The sequence below is a fragment of the Scyliorhinus canicula genome, chromosome 3, assembly GCF_902713615.1.
Source record: "Scyliorhinus canicula chromosome 3, sScyCan1.1, whole genome shotgun sequence".
Classification (NCBI taxonomy): Eukaryota; Metazoa; Chordata; class Chondrichthyes; order Carcharhiniformes; family Scyliorhinidae; genus Scyliorhinus; species Scyliorhinus canicula.
Genome location: NC_052148.1, coordinates 11,920,266 through 11,943,611, shown reverse-complemented (window position 1 = coordinate 11,943,611; position 23,346 = coordinate 11,920,266). Strand labels below are relative to the sequence as shown.

Below are 23,346 nucleotides of genomic sequence, written 5' to 3'. Positions count from 1 at the left end.
TAAGACCCTGAGGGGAATTGACGGTGTGGATACCTGGAGGAGTTTCCTCTAGTGAGGGAGATGGGAACCAGGGGACACAGTTTAAAAATAAGAGGCCTACCCTTTTAAGTTGGATATGAGGAGAATTTGTTTTCTCTCAGAAGATCATTGGTCTGGGAGAGAATTCTCTCTCCCAGAGAGCAGTGGGGCTGGCTTGTTGGATTTGCTCAGGGCTGAGTTGGACAGATTTTTGAAAGGCCACTTTCAAGAAAGAATTTAATAATTGCTATTGAGAAGAGCAGAGTGGAAGCCAGCACAAGCAGATGGGCTGAATGGTCTTTGTCTGCGCTGTATCACATTACCATTCTGTGAAACACTTCCAGAGCCATTACAGCATAGCTACACGATGCATTTACACAGTGCCTGTAACATGGTAAAATACCCCAAAGTATTGCACAGGAGTGTGAGATATTAGAAGGACGAAGGAGCCTGGCATTGATGATATCTATCCCAGCAAGGCACCAAAGAATCAAGCAGAGGCCGGGACCATCATGCACAAACCAGCTCTTTGAAAGTGCAAATCAATTAGATTCACTCCCCCTACTCTTTCCCCAAAGCCCTGCAAATTTCCCCTTTAAAATATTTATCCCATTTCCTTTGAAAGTTACTTTCTGCAGAGTGAATCAATTTAAGGGCGAACTGGTTGGACAGGGCGGGGGGGGGGGGGGGGGGGGGGGGACTGTGTTTATTTCCCTAAGCCCCTACCCTCAGGGTGCTGATGAGTTTATGGGTCGATGTATCTGCAGACCATCCCTGGAGCCCTCCCCCAGGCTGGCCTGGTACCCAGTGAGGAGAGGACCCAGAAACGCGGGCAAGAGCTTCTGGCCGCCTTCGAGCTCATTCCAAGGCAGAAGGTACGTGAAACATAAAATCAAAACTCCTACCTCAGCACAAACAACAACAATAGGTTTTTACACAAAACTGTAATGTCGTAAAACGGCCCAAGGTGCTTGACAGGAGCATTATCAGACAAAATTGATACCAAAGGAAAGGACCACACGGGTGACTAAATGCTTGGTCAAAGAGGAAGATTTGAAGCAGGAGAGAGAGATGGACATGCATGATGATTTGCCGTCAAGTTATTCTTCAAGTGACTTACTTGGCTCAGAATAGACAGCCCCGATATCCAACTGCAATACAAAGACCACAGATTAATTTGAAGTCAATGGCATTTCCCAATTTTCACATGAACTTTCACGGTTAATTTACCTTGAACTCTCCAATCACCGAGTCCATGCGTAGGGAGTGCGAGTTGTACGCCTACCAGAGGGAAACAAAATCAAAAGACAGATCGCTCAGCGGGAAGAATTATCATCGCAAAGGTCAAGACGAGGAGAGAACTCCCTCCACGTGATCTCTTCAAACACTCGGGGACTCACCATGATGAATATCGGCTCATCAAAGAGATCAGCAGGAGTATCATAGAAGTTGAAGAAAAATGTCTGTAGGACGGCAGAGAGAAGAATTGACATTTTTAGTGATTTCTTTGAAGCGAATGATTGGTCAGGAACATACAGAGGGCAAAGTTTGTGCGAGCATCCCTTCAAAACAGCGTTACATGTAACACACAGCTCCCTTGCAGCAGCCAGGTCATGGGGCAGTGTAACTCGTACAGACTCTTCCATTGATATCCAAATGATACGCAATGGAGTTTTCCCACTACTATTTGTTCTTGAATACATTCACATCCGTACAGAGTCATGAGGCTGTGAAACCCACTTCCAGATCTGTGATTGAAGCAAAACACTATGCTGACATTCAGGATGAGATTGGATTAGTGAAGGGTAGGTAAATGTGATTGGGACTGTCTTTCCTAGTGATGGGTAAATACAGGGTCACCAAATTGGATCAAATGCCCGATAAAGTCATCGAGCTTCACAGCACTGAAAAGACCCATCAGCCCTTTGCGTCTGTGCCAGTCAAAAACAACCACCCAAGTATTCTAATCCCATTTTCCAGCACTTGACCCATCGCCTTGGCATCCCAAGTGCACATCTAAATACTTCTTTAATGTTATGAGGGTCTCTGCCTCCACCCCCCTTTCGGGCAGTAGTTCCAGGTGCCAACCACCCTCTGGGTGAAGACGTTTGTCCACACATCCCCTTCCTTTCAGTCCATGCTCCCTTGTTATTGATCCCTCCTCCAAAGGGTAAGGTTTCTTCCTGTCTACTCTATCTCTGACCCTCAATTTTATACATCTCAATCATGTCCCCCCTCAGTCTCCTCTACTCCAAGGAAAACAATCCCAGTCGACCCAATCTCTCTTCATAACTTCTCCAGCCCAGGCACAATCCTGGTAAATCTCCTCTGCGCCCTTTCCAGTGCTGTTCTGAACTTTCAGGGTTTTGAAACAGATGTGGATTGATGACGGATTTCACATGGTTTAACCATTATGGCAGCACCATCGTTGCACAGACTGCAATAGGTCTAAGTACCTGGCCAACTATCACTCTGAATAACTATTGATGGGTATTTTTTTATTATTCACTCAATGGATGTGGGTGTCGCTGGCTGGGTCAGCATTTATTGCCTATCCCTAATTACCCTGGAACTGAGTGGTTTGTTGGACCATTTTAAAGAACATTGCCATGGGTCTGGAGTCACATGTAGGCCAGACCAGGTAAAGACAGCAGATTTCCTTCCCTGAAGGACATTAGTGAACCAGCTGGGTTTTTACAACAATCGAAAATGGTTTCATGGTCACCATTGGACTTTTACATCCGGACTTTTATTGAATTCAAATTTCACTATCTGCTGTGGAACTTGGATCTTATCCAACGACAATACCTTGACCCCACCTCCTCCCCATAGCCCCGATCCCCAGTTCCTGAGAATTGTTTTTTTTTATAATTGGCATATTATTGAAGTTATTTTGTTATTTACAGCACAGATGGATGCCATTTGGCCATGGTGTCTGCACCCGCTCCCAAAAGAGCAACCCAGCTAGTCCAATCTCCAGCCCTACTTCTGTAGCCCTCCAAATTCATCAGTTTCAAATATATATCCAGCTCTCTTCTGAAACTTCCTATGGACTCCACCTCCACCACTCTCCCAGGCAGCGGATTCCAAACCCCAACAACTCTCTGAGGTTTCTTCTCATTTCACTCCGAGCTCTCTTGCTGACCATCTTGAAATTGTGACCCCTGGTCACTGACATACCAACTAGTGGAAACAGAAGATCCTTCTGTACCCTGTCAAAACTGTTCTGAATTTTGAACACCTCAATAAGGTCACCTCTTAATCTTCTCTGTTCCAAGGAGAACAAGCCCAATTTCTCCAATCTTTCCTTGTATCTAAAATTCCTCACTCCTGGTATCATTCCAGTAAATCTCCTCTGCACTCTCTCCAGGGACTTAACATCCTTCTTTAAATAAACTGCCCAGAACTGAACACAACACTCCAAATGTGGTCTGACCAATGATTTGTAGAGGTGTAGTATCACTTCCTTGCTTTTATACTCTATGCCTCTATTTATAAATACAAGGATCCTATAAGCCTTCTTAAAAACTGTTTCAATTTTCTTGACCAAGTTCAGAGAATTATGCACTTGAACCCCGAGGTTCCTCTGCTCCTGTACTCTCCTCAAAGTTGGACCATTGTGCTGTATTGTATCCCCGTGTTTCTTCGACCGAAACGCATTACCTCACATTTCGCTGCATTGGGTTCATCTGCCAGGTTTCTGCCCATTTTGCCAACTTGTCAATGTCCCTCTAATGGACTCAATTAATCATTATTATCCAAACTGGTTTGGTCCACACCATTGTGTGAGGGAAAGGAGACTGCGCCTTACCTCATCAAAGAATGGGTTATTGCCCTTGCGAATCCGTGTTGTCTTCGTTTGCCCAGCAACCGTAACTTTGACAACAGGCCTGATGTTGATACCGGGGAGCTGGCGGGCTTCGACCACACACACTCTGACCTGGAAACAGAAGAATTTGGTAACTACGCATTCCGTCTGGGAAAGATAGTGATGATGACATGGCCGCCTCAGGATTGCTGCAGTGCGAGTGACACCTGGGCCATGGGCAATGAGCCAATGTTGGGCCTTCAACAATCAGACAGATGTCCAAACAAGGCAAAATAAATTATCAGTTCAATTTCTAATTTCTGATTCAAAAGGGGAAAGAAGGAATACACAAAGATTCTTTTTCCCCCTCATTCCTTTGCGAGACATGGGTGTCCCTGGCAAGGGCCCAGCATTTCTGGCCCATATCAAATTTCCCTTGAACTAAGAGGCTCACTCAGCCATTCCAGCGGGTATTTAAGAGTCAACCACATGGCTGAGGGTCTGGAGTCACATATAGGCCAGACCAGGTAAGAGCAGCAGATTTCCTTCCCTAAAGTACATGAGTAAATCCCATGGGTTTTTCACAAAAATCAATGGTCGTTCCTGGTCACCATCACTGAGACTAGCTTTATAATCCAGATTTTTAAATTATATTCAAATTATTTCAGTTGCCGTAGTGAGAACAGAACCCATGTCCCCAGAAAATTAACCTGGAGCTCTGAATTACTAGTTGAGTGACAACACCACCACAACCACCCACAAGTAATAGCAACCCCATGGGTTAACGTCAGTTTGGGGAATTGAGTTGGAATATGGAATCATACATCACTGAAGAAGGCCATTTGGCCCATCATTCCCGTGAAAGTGCCCGTCAATTAGTTCCCACCCTCCCATCACCACTCCTTCATCATCGCCCTGCATTATCCTTTTCATGGACAGAATACAAGAGCACTTGGATGATAGATTGTTTTGAAAGCTTGGTTATAGAGTCATAGAGGTCCACAGCACAGAAAAGGCCCTTCAGCCCAGCACGTTTCTGCTGGTCAAAAACAACCACCTAACTAATACTGGCCTATGAAGGTTAGCTCATGTCTAATTATTACTTGCATTGATATAGTGTCATTAATATAACTGATCAATTAAGAGGTCATTGGGTCAAATCAGCAAGATTGGCATATATACACTGGTCAAATGGCAGGGCTGGGGTCAAAGAGCAGTACTGGGGTCAAATCGCAGGACTTGGGTCAAAGAGCAGTACTGGGGTCAAAGAGCAGGACTGGGGTCAAAGAGCAGGACTTGGGTCAAAGAGCAGGAATGTGGTCAAAGGGCAGTACTGGGATCAAAGGACAGGACTGGGATCAGACGGGCAGGCATGACAAGATGTATGAGTCATTCACAGAAACATTAAAAAGACAAGCTAACTAACGAGCTACATCTATTAATGGTTAACCATTGTCCTTCAGTGAAGGACATTTTCCAGCCTTACCATGTCCGGCCGACATGTGATTCCAGACCCACAACGATGTGGTTGTCTTTTACTGTCCTCTGCAATGGCTGAGCAAGCCATTCTCATAGATTATCATAGAATTTACAGTGCAGAAGGAGGCCATTCGGCCCATCGTGTCTGCACCAGCTCTTGGAAAGAGCAGCCTACCCAAGGTCAACACTTCCACCCTATCCCTATAACCCAGTAACCACACCCAACACTAAGGGCAATTTTGGACTCTAAGGGCAATTTATCATGGCCAATCCACCTAACCTGCACATCTTTGAACTGTGGGAGGAAACCGGAGCACCCGAAGGAAACCCACGAACACACGGGGAGGATGTGCAGACTCCGCACAGACAGTGACCCAAGCCGGAATCGAACCTGGGACCCTGGAGCTGTGAAGCAGTTGTGCTATCCACAATGCTACCGTGCTGCCCAAGAGTGATTAGTAATAGGGATGGGCAATAAATGCTGGGCTTGCCAGTGACACCCATGTGGAACCCGAACGGGAGAGACAACAGGGACACACGATAGGGTAGAAATGAATGACTGGTTTATTACAGTGCACAAAAACTAACAAAACTCCTACTGCTCTCCCTGAAGGGGTCCACCCTGCCTGACCAGCACCCAGGTCAGGGTTTATATACAGAGTAGTTTCCCCCTATCAAGGGTAAACCCTGCCCCAATTACCAGGGGGAGTTCATACTCAGCTGTGTAAGGGGGGAAATCTAATGACGCTCAGTCCTTGGCCCCAAGGGGGTCATAACACTCAACAATCCATGACTGAATTAAAAAACAATCAATAATTTAACGTTTCCACTAAAAGGGTTTTAAGCAACAAGACTATCTTTAAAGTCTCTCCAGGGGGCAAGACCAGCAGAGTAAGATTCACTTCAGCGGATAAGAGAATGAATTGGGGTTCTTTATCCATCTTTTAACATCGTCGCCCACAATCAATGTCACCCCAGCCTCTTTGAAAAAAGGCCTTCACCCCGAGTCTTGAATCCTATAGGTAACTTTCCTGGAAGTCCTGTGGTTTGTTTGGAAGCAGGACTTTGGCAGGCCGTTTTCTCTTCTTGATGCCATGGAGCATGTTGGTCGACGGTTTCCTTGGCATTGCAGGTGGCTCAGTGCCAGGTGCTCCCGACGAAGGCTCGGCCTCATCGCCAGTGCCCAGCGGATCTTCTGTGTCCTCCTCCCCCTCGCCACCAGTGTCTGCGGGAGCAAATAAAGAGCATCAGCCTGGAAGATACTGTTGGTGATCGACTGGATGTTGGTGAATGCTCGAGGGTTAGGTGGCAGGAAAACATAAGAACATAAGAACTAGGAGCACGACGAGGCCATCTGGCCCCTCGAGCCTGCTCCACCATTCAATGAGATCATGGCTGATCTTTTGTGGACTCAGCTCCACTTTCTGGCCCGAACACCATAACCCTCAATCCCTTTACTCTTCAAAAAACTATCTGTATCATAGAATTTACAGTGCAGAAGGAAGCAATTTGGCCCATCGAGTCTGAACCGGCCCTTGGAAAGAGCACCCTACCCAAGGTCACCACCTCCACCCTATCCCCATAACCCAGTAACCCCACCCAACACTGAGGGCAATTCTGGACACTAAGGGCAATTTAGCATGGCCAATCCACCTAACCTGCACATCTTTGGACTGTGGGAGGAAACCAGAGCACCCGGAGGAAACCCATGCACATACGGGAAGAATGTGCAGACTCCGCACAGACAGTGACCAAAGCCGAAATCGAACCTGGGACCCGGGAGCGGTGAAGCAATTGTGCTAACCACAATGCTACTGTGCTTCCCTTTATCTTCATCTTAAAAACATTTAATTAAGGAGCCTCAACTGCTTCACTGGGCAAGGAATTCCATAGATTCACAACCCTTTGGGTGAAGAAGTTTCTCCTAAACTCAGTCCACAATCTATTTCCCCTTATTTTGAGGTTATGCCCCTTAGTTCTGCTTTCACCCGCCAGTGGAAACAACCTGTCCGCATCTATCCTATCTATTCCCTTCATAGTTTTATATGTTTCTGCAAGATCCCCCCGCATCCGTCTAAATTCCAACGAGTACAGTCCCAATCTACTCAACTTCTCCTCGTAATCCAACCCCCTCAACTCTGGGATTAATCTAGTGATTCTCCTCTGCACACCCTCCAGCGCCAGTACGTCCTTTCTCAGGTAAGGAGACTAAAACTGAACACAATACTCCAGGTGTGGCTTCACTAACACCTGATACAATTGCAGCATAACCTCACTCATCTTAAACTCCATCCCTCTAGCAGTGAAGGACCAAACTCCATTTGCCTTCTTAATCACCTGTTGCACCTGTAAACCAACGTTTTGCGACTCATGCACTAGCACACCCGGGTCTCTCTGCACAGCAGCATGTTTAAATATTTTATCATTTAAATAATAATCCCTTTTGCTGTTATTCCTACCAAAATGGATAACCTCACATTTGTCAACATTGTATTCCATTTGCCAGACCCAAGCCCATTCACTTAACCTATCCAAATCCCTCTGCAGACTTCCGGCATCCACTTTTCGCTTTACCACTCATCTTAGTGTCGTCTGCAAACTTGGACACATTGTACTTGGTCCCCAACTCCAAATCATCAATGTAAATTGTGAACAATTGTGGGACCAACACTGATCCCTGAGGGACACCACTGGCTATTGATTGCCAACCAGAGAAACACCCATTAATCCCCACTCTTTGCTTTCTATTAATTAACCAATCCTCTATCCATGCTACTACTTTACCCTTAATGCCATGCATTTTTATCTTATGCAGCAACCTTTTGTGTGGCACCTTGTCAAACACTTTCAGGAAATCCAGATATACCACATCCATTGGCTCCCCTTTATCTACCGCACTGGTAATGTCCTCAAAAATTCCACTAAATTAGTTAGGCACGACCTGCCCTTTATGAACCCATGCTGCGTCTGCCCTATGGGACAATTGCCATCTAGATGCCTCGCTATTTCTTCCTTGATCTTCCCTACTACTGAAGTTAAGCTAACTGACTATAAATACCTGTTTTCTGCTTACTTCCTTTTTTAACCAGTGGTGTCATGTTTGCTAATTTCCAATCTGCCGGGACCACCCCAGAGTCTCGTGAATTTTGGTAAATTATCACTACTGCATTTGCAATTTCCCTAGCCATCTCTTTTAGCACTCTGGGATGCATTCCATCAGGGCCAGGAGACCTGTCTACCTTTCGCCCCATTAGCTTGCCCATCACTCCCTCCTTAGTGATAACAATCCTCGCAAGGTCCTCACCTGTCATAGCCTCATTTCTATCAGTCGCTGGCATGTTATTTGTGTCTTCCACTGTGAAGACCGACCCAAAAAACCTGTTCAATTCCTCAACCATTTCCTCATCTCCCATTATTAAATCTCCATTCTCATCCTCCAAAGGACCAATATTCACCTTAGCCACTCTTGTTTTGTTTTTGTAGCACAGCAGTTACAATGTTAGCTGACATTAGAGATGCTGCGGCTTTTGAGTCAAAGGGAAAATTGGGTTAGCTTACTGGGATGAAGAAGGAAAGCTGGAAGAGAGAACAGCCCTGTAAACGGTTCATTCACTTGACTGAATCCTGGAGCAAAGGGGTGATCTTCAGAGCAAAGGTTAAGCAGTTGGATTTTTACCCATCAGGGTTCAGAAGAATGAGAGATGGGGCGGGATTCTCCCCTACCCTGTGGGGTGGGGGGTCCCGGCGCCAAGGAGTGGCGTGAACCACTCCAGCATCGGGCCGCACCAAAGGTGCGGAATCCTTCACACCTTCAGGAGCTAGGCCAGCGCCCGAGTGGTTTGCGCCACGCCGGCTGACGGGGAAGGGGCTTGGCACCACGCCAACCGGCGCCGAAGGGTCTCCGCCGGCCGGCGCTAATTGTCGCTTACGCAGGAGCGGCAACGAGGGCTGGCGTCAACCCAGCGCCCGTGCAGAGTGGTTAGTCTCCGCACCGGCTATAGCGGACCACTACAGCCGCCGGTGGGGAGGCATAGAGTGCCCCCACGGCACAGGCCTGCCCATGGATCGGTGGGCCCCGATCGTGGGCCAGGCCACCGTGGGGGCACCTCCCAGGGCCAGATCCCCCCGCGCCCCTCCTGAGGACCCCGGAGGCTGCCCGTGCAGCCAGGTCCCGCCGGCAAATTCCTGGTGTAACATATGCCGGCGGGATTGACCGCTCGGCCCATCACAGGCTGGAGAATCGCCGGGGGGGGCTGCTGCCAGAAGCCGCCGACCGGCCCGGCGCAATTCCCGCCCCTGCCAAGTCCCCGGCGGTGGAGAATTCGGCAGCCGGGGTCAGAGAATTCCGCCCGTAATCTCAGACTCTGAGGACTTGACAGGGTGGATACTAGAACAAAGAACAGTACAGCACAGGGACAGGCCCTTCGGCCCTCCAAGCCTGCATCGATCACGTGTCCTATCTGTTCATGGGTCTATCCAGATAAGTCTTAAAAGATGTTTCCTTTCATGGGCAGCCTAGAAGTGGGGGACACAGTTTAAACATTTATGAATCTCCCCTTTAAGACTGTGTTGAGGAGGATTTCCTTCTCTCTGAGGGTTGCCAGTCTGTGGAATTCTTTTCCCCAGAGGGTAGTGGAGCCTGGGTCAGGTTAGACAGAATTTCGATAGACAAGGAAGTCGAAGGTTATGGGAGACAGACAGGAAAGTAGAGCTGAGGCCACAATCTGATCGGCCGTGATTTTATCGTATGGCAGAGAAGGCTGGAAGGACCAAATGGCCTGTTGTATGTTCTTATATAAAACATTTGAACCTTTCATTACTCACAGAATGACCTAAGGAGGGGAGGCATGGTGGACTTGTGATGCAGGGACCCAGGACTCTGGGGTCCTGAGTTCAAATCCACCATGTGCGGGTTAGGTAGATTGGCCGTGCTAAATTGCATGTAGTGTCCAAAAAATGTTAACTGGGGTTTCCTGGGTTACGGGGATAGTGTGGAGGTGTGGGCTTGGGTAAGGTGCTCTTTCCAAGGTCCAGTGCAGACTTGATGGGCCGAATGGCCTCCTACTGCACTGTGAATTCTATGAAATTCTGTGAAATGTCACATAGTGCACTTCAAATTCAATAAAACTCTGAAAATAAACAGTTTCATGAACACCTATCTGGTTCACGAATGCCCTTGAAAGAAGGCTGCAAAATCTACCTGTGTGGCTTACATAGAACATAGAACATAGAACATTATAGCGCAGTACGGGCCCTTCGGCCCTCGATGTTGCGCCGACCTGTGAAACCATCTGAAGCCTATCTGACCTACACTATTCCATTTTCATCCATATGTCTATCCAGTGACCACTTAAATGCCCTTAAAGTTGGCATAGAACGTAGAAAGTTGGCATAGAACATGTGCTGGAAAAATGGGATGAGAGTAGACAGGTGCTAGATGGCCGAACACACTGGTACGAAGGGCCTCCTTCGGTGTTGTAAAAATTCTATGTGACTCCAGACCCACAGTAATCTCAGTTGACGAGTGTGGGAAGGGGGCAGGGAACAAAACACATTGGGCCTTAACATAGGCTGTGCCTGACAACATGTCCTGTCTTCATCAGAACCCGAATTCTGGTTTGTTAAAATTTCTAAAGTAAAGGACAAATTTTGGACCAATATCTTGGCCAAGCAGAGTGGTCAATGTGGGGTTGTCGAGGTGAGCACAGCTGGAATCATGAACGGAACATCTGGCTGCAGTGGACTAGGTCCGGCAACTTTCTTTATCGCTGTCCACCCTGGGGTTGAGGGACACACTGCTTTTAAGTCAACTGCTCTGCAAAAAATAAATGCCAGGGCAGCTTCACACTAAACAGTAGCACAAGGAGCAAGGTTGAGAGAATCACACCGATGGAGAACCCAGCCCCAGGTGGGGTCCAGCACGGTGAATGAGCCTTTGTGGCAACTTACACATGGGAGTGTAAAGAGTGCTGTTAGTGCAGAACATGGGAGTGTAAAGAGTGCTGTTAGTCCCCCACCCCCCGCCCAACTCCCGACCCGAATCGCTGCCGCCGTTTTTTTACGGCCGGCAGCGATTCACAGCTGTTCGATGGGCCGAAGTCCCAGCCCTTTACGCCGTTTTTATGAACGGCAAACACACCTGGTCTGGCCGTTCGTAAAAACGGCTTCACAAACTCGCTTTTCATAACCATGGCACCGATTGGCACGGCAGTACCACGGCGGGGTGGGTGCAGGACAGTGGAGTTAAGGCCAGGATGAGATCAGCCATGATCGAATTGTGGAGCAGACCTGATGGGTGAAATGGCTTAATTCTGCACCTTATCTTATGAACATATGAACCAATACCACCACAAACACACCAAATGGTTATTTCTTCCTGTTAGTTTTGCAGGTATGTCTGTATGCCAGATGGTCATTGTATTTATTTGTATCATTGTATGCAAGATAATTTGCTGCTGTCTACAGAAAGGAAAACATTTCTTTCACACGAGTTCACCTCGGTAATTTCTCATGCAAATGTTGGCACCTCTAACAATGCAGCGCTCCCTCCAAGTCTGGGTCTGGGGGGGGGGGGGGGGGGGGGGGGGGGGGGGGCTACGATTTTACATATTCGGAGATCAAAGTTTTCAGAATTGAAGATTTCCACCCGAAGATTTCACACGTTAACCAGAAGTAACATTTGGCTCGTCAACCACTGCCCTTCTTCCCCACCGCCCACCCATGACGTTATCTTACCAGTGGGACCATCAGTGTCCACTAACACCTCTGTCGTTGTCACCTCAGGTTGAACCGGTGGTTGTGGGCGGAATAAGGGTGCGGCTCCCGCTGGAGGTATGTACGAGACCTGCAGGACTATGGTGGCCTGTAAAGGACAAAGAGAAAAGAGAAGCACAATTACTCAAAACAAGCCAAAATGGCAGACATGGCTGCATTAGGTCATCCACGTTTATTTGTGAAGATAAACCAGTGCCCCTTTATGACGGATTGCGAATAGATATGTACATGTTTGCGTCATTGAGTACAATTGCTGTTTGACCAGGGAACGTTGCACTATAAAGTTTCATTTTCCAGATCATAAGAGCATGACAGTCTTTCTAATTGCCCTCGAACTGGGTGTAATGCTCGACCATTTCAGGGGGCAATTAAAAGCGAACCATGTTGCTGTGGATCTGGAGTCACATACGGCCAGACTTCCTTCCCTGAATGGCATGAATGAATCAGATGGCTTTTAAAACATTCAATGATAACTTCCACTGAACCCAACTTTTTCTGACTCGAAACTCCACCACTTGCTATGATTTGATTTGAACCCATTCCCCCAGAACATTAGCCTAGGCCTGTAGATAGCGATACCACAGTCATTCCCCTGACAGAAGTTTGCATTGGAATTCCTTGCCCAGTGAAGCAGTTGAGGCTCCTTCATTAAATATTTTTAAGATAAAGATAGATAGTTTTTTGAAGAATAAAGGGATTAAGGGTTATGGTGTTCGGGCTGGAAAGTGGAGCTGAGTCCACAAAAGATCAGCCATGATCTCATTGAATGGCGGAGCAGGCTCGAGGGGCCAGATGCTCCTAGTTCTTATGATCTTATGTTCTTATTTAGAAGCATAGAGTCCCTACAGTGCAGAAGGGAGCCATTTGGCCCATCGAGTCTACACCGGCCCTGAGAAAGAGCACCCTACCGAGGTTCGCTCACCTGCCCTATCCCTGAAACCATACCAAACCTTTGAACACGAAGGGACAATCTAGCATGGGCAATACATCTCACCTCCTCACCCTTGGACTGTGGGAGGAAACCAGAGCAACCGGAGGAAACCCACGCTGACATTGTGGAGAACGTGCTAACTCCGCACAGTCACCCAAGGCCTGAATTTAATCCGGGTCCCTGCCTCGGTGCTGCCCAGGAAAATGTGTCTTTTTTCTTTAGTGATCAGCGCGATAGTGACTCAGTGAGTTAACTCTCAGTCAGGAACATGAGTGTACACTCATGGAAACCAGGAGCTGGAATAGGCCATTCAGACCCTGGAGCCTGCTCCACCATTCAGTACGATCATAGCTAATCCTTAGTGCCAGATTCCATAAGGTCACTGTGAGGGCTGACTCTCTCCAGAAAGCCTGGGTGACATCCTCTCCAGTTTGCCTGAAGTCAAACCACGAGCTGAAGGCAAGGTTTGATGTGAAATAAAGCGTTTCCAGAAAGATCGAGGCCTGCGTGCGAACCTCAAGCTGAAGGCCCAGTTTCCTGAGAAATAATGGGCTGGATTCTCTGTTTTTGGGACTACGTCCCCACACCATCGTTAAAAACTGTGGCCTTCCACAGCAGAAAAACTGGGGTGAAAAGGCCCCATATTCAGAGCCCTGCAGAGGGATAGCAGGGACCCGGCCTGGATCTAGGAGCTTTTGCTGCAAATACGGCCGCCGCACTTCACGGACGGTGGGACCATGTTAGAACCACGCAGTCGGGAACTCGGCCAATCGGGAACGGAGCATTGCGGGGCGGGCCTCAGGTATTGGCCTCAGATGGTGACACTGGGGGTGCAGTGTACTCTACGAGTACACCGATTTTTTGGGGGGCGGAGAATTGCGAAACTGGCGCCAGGCCCCATTTCGTGCGTGAAAACAGAGTCGCCGCCCCGTTGCCGAACGTAATTTCGGCTTCGGGGGGGGTGGAGAATCCAGCCCCTTATCTTTCGAGCTTCATCCTTATTATTTTTCACCCTTTCCACCTCTCTGTGTTTGTCTGTCTTGTGTGTGTGAGGAGAGGGTGGGACACTTAAAGTGGGCATTAGGTATTAGCTTGTCGTTAACTGGTTGTATCTGCTGCATATTTCATGATCGTCCTTGTTATAAATAAACAGTAATTGAGTTTAAACATGCACCTGGTGACTAATTATTGGGCAGCCAGGGGCTAAAGTCTTTGGGCATTTTATAAGAATTATTGATTAATTCACTTGTGTTGTGACTCTGGGCTGAGTGGGGCTGGAATTGATCGGAAACTAGCCCAGAATGCCGTAACAGGAGAGAGAATTGATCGTCATCAATAGGTTAAGCATTATTCTCACTGAAGGATTATTTAATCTGAGAGGCAACAGGAAAGACCCACTTCAGTATTTCTGTTATTCAGCATCAGGATGCATATTCTTCAACCGTTGCAGTCCATGTGGGGTAAGTATACCAGAGATCTCTTTGAAACGTTTTAAATTCTGACAGGGTAGGACAGACTGGACAGACTCGACGCAGGGATGTTGTCTCCTCTGGCTCGGGGGTGGGGAAGGGGTATGGGAGTATGGTGTTGAGAAAGAGGATCACTCATGATCACATTGAATGGCGGAGCATGCTCGAAGTGTCAAATGGCCTACGCCTCCTTTATTCTACGTTTCAAATAGCGAGCACAAGAGGGCTAAATGGCTCACTGCTGTGCTGTCTGATTCCAATATATTAGCCAGAAGGTTGATGGAAAAGGGAATGCGGCACAGTAGCACAGTGGTTAGCACTGTTGCTTCACAGGGAGCCAGGTTCCATTCCCGACTTGGGTCACGTCTGTGCGGAGTCTGCACGTTCTCCCCGTGTCTGCGTGGGTTTCTTCCGGGTGCTCCGGTTTCCTCCCACAATCCCGAAAGACGTGCTTGTCAGGTGAATTGGACATTCTGAATTCTCCCTCTGTGTACCCGAACAGGTGCCGGAATGTGGAGACTAGGGGCTTTTCACAGTAACTTCATTGCAATATTAATGTAAGCCTACTTGTGACAAATTATAAAGAGACATTTGGGCGCGATTCTCCCAGAGGGGGAGAAATCGTAAGGCTGGCGTCAAATCCGGGCGGGTTTGACGCCAGCCCCCCCCTCCCCGACCGGGAACCGATTCTGGTCCCCGGTCGGGGCTAGCATGCCGCCGCCGTAAACTCCGGCATCGCGGGCTTAACAAATTTTGTTAAGCCCGCTTGCCAGAGTTTGCGCCGGCTGACGCGTCACATGACGTCAGCCGCGCATGCGCGGATGACATCGCGCATTTGCACGAAACCCGCGCATGCGCAGGCCGGGATGCCCCTCAGCCCCCCGCGAAGTGATACAGCGGGGCAGCGGAGGGACAAAGAGTGCGCGGGCATCGGACCCGCTGCCCGCGATCGGTGCCCACCGATCGCGGGCCCATGGCACCCTTGGCACGGCCGTGGTACTGCCGTGCCAATCGGTGCCAAGGTTTTAAAAATCGTCACTTTACGGCCGTTTTTACGAACGGCCAGACCAGGTGTGTTTGCCGTTCATAAAAACAGCCGTAAAGGGCTGGGAACTCGGCCCATCGGACAGCTGAGAATCGCCGCTGGCCGTAAAAAAACGGTGGCAGCGATTCGTATCGGGAGTCGGGCATGGGGGGGGGGGGGGGGGGAGAATAGCGGGAGGGCGTCGGACGAGCGTGGCCGTAAAATTTTACGAGCCACGCTATTCTCCGCACCGTCGTGAGTGCGGAGAATTGCGCCCATTGTTACACGGAAACTTCAGTTGAGTAGAACCACTGCTCATGTAGAAGATAAACACTAACAGTGACTAGATAGGCCGAATGGTCTGTCAGAGCACTGAAATGTAAATAAACTGGTGCTAAAAATTGCCGTCAGCTCTGACTTGGTTGTCCATTAATTGCTGTCTCTGATTTTCTCTCCAGTACCTGCTGCTCAGCTGCTGTCTGGGAGACATCAGCCATTGCATGACTCCAGTTTTTAATCCCACATCCTCCTGGATCTCGCTCCCTCTGTGGAAAATCCTATTTCTTACATTCCAAATCACAGCTTCTTTCGACAGGTTACGACTGCCCACATCAGGGAATTTGCGCTCCACATATGTTGAAACCACTTGTGATCTCTTGCTAAACGAGAGGAGTCAATATCACAGCTCCTTCTGATTTAGACAGCACGGGGTTAGATACAGAGTAAAGCTCCCTCTACACTGTCTCCATCAAACACTCCCAGGACAGGTACAGCAAGGGGTTAGATACAGAGTAAAGCTCCCTCTACACTGTCCCCATCAAACACTCCCAGGACAGGTACAGCATGGGGTTAGATACAGAGTAAAGCTTCCCCTACACTGTCCCCATCAAACACTCCCAGGACAGGCACAGCACGGGGTTAGATACAGAGTGAAGCTCCCTCTATACTGTCTCCATCAAACACTCCCAGGACAGGTACAGCACGGGTTAGATACAGAGTAAAGCTTCCCCTACACTGTCCCCATCAAACACTCCCAGGACAGGCACAGCACGGGGTTAGATACAGAGTGAAGCTCCCTCTATACTGTCTCCATCAAACACTCCCAGGACAGGTACAGCACGGGGTTAGATACAGAGTGAAGCTCCCTCTATACTGTCCCCATCAAACACTCCCAGGACAGGTACAGCACGGGGTTAGATACAGAGTGAAGCTCCCTCTATACTGTCCCCATCAAACACTCCCAGGACAGGTACAGCACGGGGTTAGATACAGAGTGAAGCTCCCTCTATACTGTCTCCATCAAACACTCCCAGGACAGGTACAGCACGGGGTTAGATACAGAGTGAAGCTCCCTCTATACTGTCTCCATCAAACACTCCCAGGACAGGCACAGCACGGGGTTAGATACAGAGTAAAGCTTCCTCTACACTGTCCCCGTCAAACACTCCCAGGACAGGTACAGCACGGAGTTAGATACAGAGTAAAGCTCCCTCTACACTGTCCCCATCAAACACTCCCAGGACAGGTACAGTACGGGGTTAGATACAGAGTAAAGCTCCCTCTACACTGTCCCCATCAAACACTCCCAGGACAGGTACAGCACAGGGTTAGATACAGAGTAAAGTTCCCTCTACACTGTCCCCATCAAACACTCCCAGGGCAGGTACAACACAGGGTTAGATACAGAGTAAAGCTCCCTCTACACTGTCCCCATCAAACACTCCCAGAACAGGGACAGCACGGGGTTAGATACAGAGTAAAGCTCCCTCTGCACTGTCCTCATCAAACACTCCCAGGACAGGTACAGCACGGGGTTAGATACAGAGTAAAGCTCCTTTTACACTGTTCCCATCAAACTCTCCCAGGTCAGTGACGTAGCTTCAATTTACAGTGAGGCAGAGAGAGCGAGCGAACAGTAGGCTTTATTAGTCATGAGCCTGCCTAGCCAGAGTCAGTAGTACAGATGAATGCCGCCCACAAGAGGTCGGCTTATATATGGCCTCAATGTGGGCGGAGCCAGAGGCGGAGCCATACCGGGGTTACAGTACAGTACCTGGAAGCAGTTCATATCACCACTTCCAGGTCTCAGGTTACAGGTTATGGTATCATGCATACATTATGGTGAAGACAATCACCACATTCACCCCCTCTTAAAAAATCAAGTCCAGCGTGGTGACATGGGGTCATTACATATTCAGTCTATCTGGAGGCTGGATCGTTCTCTTCGCCCTCCGCAGCTCTGGCAGTGCGGCCGGCACAGTTGTCACAGGTGGTGACTCCAGGGGCGTTGTGTCTGGAGCTTGAGCCTCAGTCCGGGGTGTCGGAGACGGTTGGGGTGTGGGGGTGGGGAGTGCTGTGAGTGGCGGCGGGCAGCAGAGAGGGGGAGGATGTAGGCGGGGGGGGGGGTGCGTTGGCGGGGGAACCAGCTGGCGCCAGGTCCCGTCGGGAGACCGTGTCTTGCCGTCCGTCCTGGTGCGAGATGTAAGCGTACTGGGGGTTAGCATGGAGCAGCTGGACCTTCTTGACCAGGGGGTCAGTCTTATGGCTCCTCATGTGCCTCCGGAAAAGGACTGGTCCCGGAGTTTTCAGCCAAGATGGAAGCAAGACCCCAGAGGTGGACTTACTGGGGAAGATAAACAAACGATCGTGAGGGGTCTCGTTCGTGGCCATGCAAAGGAGCGATCTGATGGAGTGGGGGGCGTCAGGGAGGACCTCCTTCCAGCCGGGGATTGGGAGACTTCTAGACCTAAGGGCCAGAAGAACGGCCTTCCGTGGACGGAGCCAGAGGCGGAGCCATACTGGGGTTACAGTACAGTACCTGGAAGCAGTTCATATCACCACTTCCAGGTCACAGGTTACAGGTTATGGTATCATGCATACATTATGGTGAATACATTCACCACAGTCAGGTACCGCACGAGGTTAGTGGCAGAGTAAATCTGCCTTTACACTGCCCCGTCACCAGCAGCCCCCACCGCCCTCCCAGCCCCTCCAAACTTTCCACGCCACAAAACAGAATAAAGCTCCCTCAGATCAGGATGGTAAGCTTCTTTTTCTCAAGGGCATTATCGGATTTTTACAACAATGGTTTCACCAATACTGAGACAAGATTCATAATCCATGTTTTAATAATTGAATTTAAATTCTACCAACTGTCTTGGTGGGATTCGAACCGGTGTTCATCAAGCATTAGCTTGATCTTCGGGATTCCTAGTCCAGTGATATTAGCACTGTGCCACCGTCTCCACTGAGCCCACCGGCCTACCTCAACCAGCTGAATACAACATCTCCAGTCAACTACTGCCAGAAAGTGTTCAGCCACTGTTTGGCTTTGTTCCATCCTCCAACTCTCCCAGGAATTCTCCTGAAGAGTGGGATCAACAACAGTGAATTCCATATCATTCCGGCCTCCAGCTCTCGCTGTCAGCTGTTTCAAACCTCTCTCCCTGGGACAATAAGTACATTATGTGTAGAAATAAATCGCTGGTCTTTCTGTGACTGGCAGCAATGTTTGAATAGAAATGACATGGTCTGTGGTTATCGAGTGAGAAAGGGAGCCACAATATTCCATCCACACTGACCCGGCAAACACTCCTCTGACAGCTGCCTGACAGCTGACTGAGCAGTACCAAGGGAGCTTTGCTCTGTTGGAGGGGTGGGGGGAGTTTGGGTGGTTGGGTGGTGGGAGGTTGTGGATATTGGGAGGCATGGGTGTGGTGATATGCATCGCTGTAAATACACAAGGGGTTAATGCAGATACACTAGGACTGAATCAACACTAGAGAGAGCACCAGAAACATCATGACACACAGATATTCAACAATAGGTCAGTAAGATAGGACACAACCAATGGACAGTCAAGACACACCCAGAGGTGACACTACCACAAGGGGGCGACCCATATAAAAGGACAGGGCACACATGCTCTTTCTCTTTCCATAGGAGACACTCTGAGAGACAGGGGCAGATCAGGAAGCACCACACCCACCGCATGGCTTAGAGCAGACTGGTTAGTTAGATTGAGTTACTATAGTTAGATTAGCAGTAGAGTCCAACCCAAGTAGGAGAGTTGTTAACTGTTCAATAAATGTGTTAAATCTATCTCCAAGTCTGAACCTTCCTTTGTCAGAGTATACATCAAGGAAGCAGCTTATGCTACACGAAGAAGCATAACACAACAATGGGGGCGATGTGGCAGCTTGCGGGGAGGTCCGGGTTGAGTGGGGAAATTTGGAGTGGCATGGGGGGAGGTTGGGGAGATGGCGTGGTGGGAGTTTGCGGATGTTGTGGCGGCACAGGGGCAGGTGGGTGGGTGGCATTGTGCGGAGGAAGTGGGGAAATGGGGCGGCATGGGGGGTCTGGTTGGGGCTGGAGTGGGGTGGGGGAGATGGGACAGCATGGGGGGGGGGAAAGTGGGGATTGGGTGGGGCAGCTTGAGGATGTTCAGGTGGCATGGGGGGATGTTGGGAGTGACTTGGCGTGGGGAGGGTGGGGGTTACGGGGCAGCAAAGGGGGGTGGTTGCGGGTGGCGTATGGTGGGTGGGTGGGGGAGATGAAGCACCATGGAGGGAAGTGGGGTGGGTGGAGGAGTTTGAATGATTAGATGGCATAGGGAGATGTGGTTAGTTGGGGTGGGGGAGCTGGGAGAGATGGAGCGGCGGGTGGGGTGGTGCGGATGGTGTGAGTTGGGAGGAGGTGGGGGATATGGTGGCATGGGGAAGTGGGGATTGGGTGGGGGAGTTTAAGGATGTTGAGGTGGCATGGGGGAGGTTTGGGGTGATGTGGGGTGGGGGATTGGGTAGGGGGAGATTGGGTGGCATTGGGGAAGTGGGGATTGTGTGGAGGAAGATGAGAATGTTGAGGTGGCATGGGGGGAGCTAGGGGTTACACAGGGTGGGGGGGCATGTGAGAGATGGAGCGGCAGGGTGTGGTGGGGTTTGAGTGGGGGAATGGGGTTATTGGGATGGCATGAGGGGGAGGTTGAAAAGGTGGCTTGGGGGGAGTTAGGGGTTGGATGGGGGAGTTTGAGGAGCTTGAGGTGGCTGGGGGGGGGGGGTAGTGGGCATGTCTTGGGGTAGAGGGGAAGTCACTTTTCCTTTACTATTGGGGCACCTTATTTATTAATTGCATTTTTTTAAATTTTAGGCTGTAAGTTCACAAGTCTATGTGACAGCTTCTGAAGGAAAGGGAAACAATGCAGTTCTAGAGTTAAGGCTGGATTGAATTTTGTATCTTGCATCATTCTCCTCTGAATAATACATATCACCAATTCAATCTACAATCTTCAGAAGATGCTGGTCTGATTGTCAAATCATTGGGATAATGCCATCAGCATAAAAAGGGCAACTCGTGTGACTTGTGAGTTGGTGCCAGAGAAGTCAGAATGGTAAGGTTGTATTAGCTAGAGAGTTGAATTATTTAATAAATGTAGGGATTTATTTGTAGCAACGTTCCTAACATGAGTTTACTGCTCTGTGATTAATTATCCTAAGTGACTCAGCACCAGGCCTCCAATATCATCGTTGTTACAAGTCACTCTGCCTCATGTAACGACAGAAAGACAAAACCGACATCCATACATCTTTTGTGATGTGTCAACATGCTCTGCATCCAACTAAGTAATTTTGAGTTGTGGTCATTGATATAATGTAGAGCAGATTCAAGGGGCTGAATGGCTTATTCCTGCTCCGAATACAAATGTTCATGTGTCATTCTGGATGGATGAGATATGAGCTGAGCCTTTGTCATCCACCATTATCTGGTGAACCGAGGAAGGGATCATGGCTGAAGTTCTGATAATTTTGTGCTCAAAGAGTTTACTGAGAGAGGGCTTTGTGAGGTGAAATTGCCAGGACAGGAGTACATAATAAGCACATTGTGAATCAGTAACCTGTTTTACACTACACATGATTGTCAAGAGTCTTTTTCATTGATTTCCATCTTGTCTTTTGGTCCGCTTACTTATTATCCCACTCTATTTTGATGCTTTTGGGAATGAAATTCCGTGGAATGAAATATCCATGCTAACTAAAGTTATGTTGCACGTTAGATACTGAAAACATACTGTAGTGAAGCAGCAATTAGCTGAGGTGCAGAGGGATCTGGGTGTCCTAGTGCATGAATCACAAAAGGTTAGAGTACAGGTACAGCAAGTCATTAGGAAAGCTAATAGAATGTTATTGTTATTGTGAGGGGAACCTCATAGAAACTTACAAAATTCCGACGGGATTAGACAGGGTCGATTCAGAAAGAATGTTCCCGATGGTGGGGGAGTCCAGAACTAGGGGGGGGTCATAGTTTGAGGATAAGGGGTAAACCTTTTAGGACTGAGGGGAGGAGAAATTTCTTCACCCAGAGAGTGGTGAATCTGTGGAATTCGCCACCATAGACAGTAGTTGAAGCCAAAACGTTGTGTAATTTCAAGGAATTAGATATAGCTCTTGGGACTAAATCGATCAAGGGAAAATGGGGAAGGTGGGATCAGGATATTGAACTTGATGATCAGCCATGATCATGATGAATGGCAAAGCAGGCTGGAAGGGCCGAATGGCCTCCTCCTGCTTCTATTTTCTAAGTATGTTTCCATCTATGAATACAACATAGGGAGGTTAGGGTTCAATTATACAGGTCATTGGTGAGACTCCGTCTGGAATACTGTGCAGAGTATGGGTCTTCTAATTTAAAGAAGGACATAAATGTGTTGGAAGCACTTCAGAGAACGTTTCCCAGATGAATGACTGGAGTGGTCGAATTGTCTGATGAGGAAAAGGTGGACAGGTGAAGCATGAATCCACTGGAATTTGGAACAGTAAGAGGCAACTTGATTGAAACCTTTAAGATCCTGAGGGTTATTGACATAGAGAATCGAGAATGAATCGAGAACCAGGGGTCACTGTTTAACAATAAGTGTTCTCCCATTTGAAATGAAATGAAATGAAAATCGCTTATTGTCACGAGTAGGCTTCAAATGAAGTTACTGTGAAAAGCCCCTAGTCGCCACATTCCGGCGCCTGTTTTCGTGAGGCTGGTACGGGAATTGAACCGTGCTGCTGGCCTGCCTTGGTCTGCTTTCAAAGCCAGCAATTTAGCCCCGTGTGCTAAACCAGCCCCTGACATTTACGACAGAGATGAAGAGAAATGTTTTCTCTCAGAAGGAGGTGAGTCTCAGGAACTCTCTTCCTCAGGAGGCGCTGCAAGCAGAATCTTTCTTGTAAGGCAGAGTGAGATAGATTCTTGATTAACAAGGGGGGGGGGTGAAAGGTTATTGGGGTTGGCAGGAATGTGGACTCGGGGTTAGAAACAGATCAGCCGTAACCTTATTGAATGGTGGAGCAGACTTGAGGGGGCGAGTGGCCTACTCCTGCTCCTAATCCGTATGTTCAAGCCAGAAAAAGCACGATGGGCTGAATGGCCTCCATCTGTGCTGTACCATTCCACAACATTCTCCACAGTACCATCCTTCTCTGCGCCCTCACCAAGGCCTCTTTAATCAGTGGCCTTGCTTCTTAGCCAGCGAACGGGAGTGGCTTTTAATTGGCCTTCCCTACATACTTCCTTCCTTTCTCGTTAAAACCTGTCAGTGACTTCACTGGGGTTATTTGATGAATGTTTGCTCTTACGGGTCAGCCAGACCTCAGTCAGTGCTCTTGCCGTCTGGAATCTGTTGCCGGCATCGCTGGGCTCTGAATCACAGGGCCACAAGCTGGCGGCTTCTCTTTGCTGATTCACTCAGATCTCTCACATTCCAGGGTTGCAAATGGAAGGCAGCTGGGAGAGTCAATCTGAGCAACTGGAGCCCCCTGCCCCCACTCCCCCCCCCCAACCGCCGCCCCCCACTGCCCCC

The 23,346-nt window shown here is 48.8% G+C and overlaps 1 protein-coding gene across 1 annotated transcript in view; it reads right to left on the bottom strand.

The window, feature by feature from the left end:
• Window positions 1-23,346, bottom strand: part of dysf (dysferlin, limb girdle muscular dystrophy 2B (autosomal recessive)) — a 450,750-nt gene that overhangs the window by 307,360 nt on the left and 120,044 nt on the right. Inside the window, exons 5-10 of the mRNA XM_038793128.1 lie at window positions 12,041-12,167; window positions 6,337-6,530; window positions 3,830-3,958; window positions 1,419-1,481; window positions 1,249-1,299; window positions 1,139-1,169 (exon numbers count right to left, since the gene is read on the bottom strand). Of these exons, the coding sequence (XP_038649056.1) occupies window positions 1,139-1,169; window positions 1,249-1,299; window positions 1,419-1,481; window positions 3,830-3,958; window positions 6,337-6,530; window positions 12,041-12,167 (595 nt within the window). The remainder of the gene's footprint in view (window positions 1-1,138; window positions 1,170-1,248; window positions 1,300-1,418; window positions 1,482-3,829; window positions 3,959-6,336; window positions 6,531-12,040; window positions 12,168-23,346) is intronic.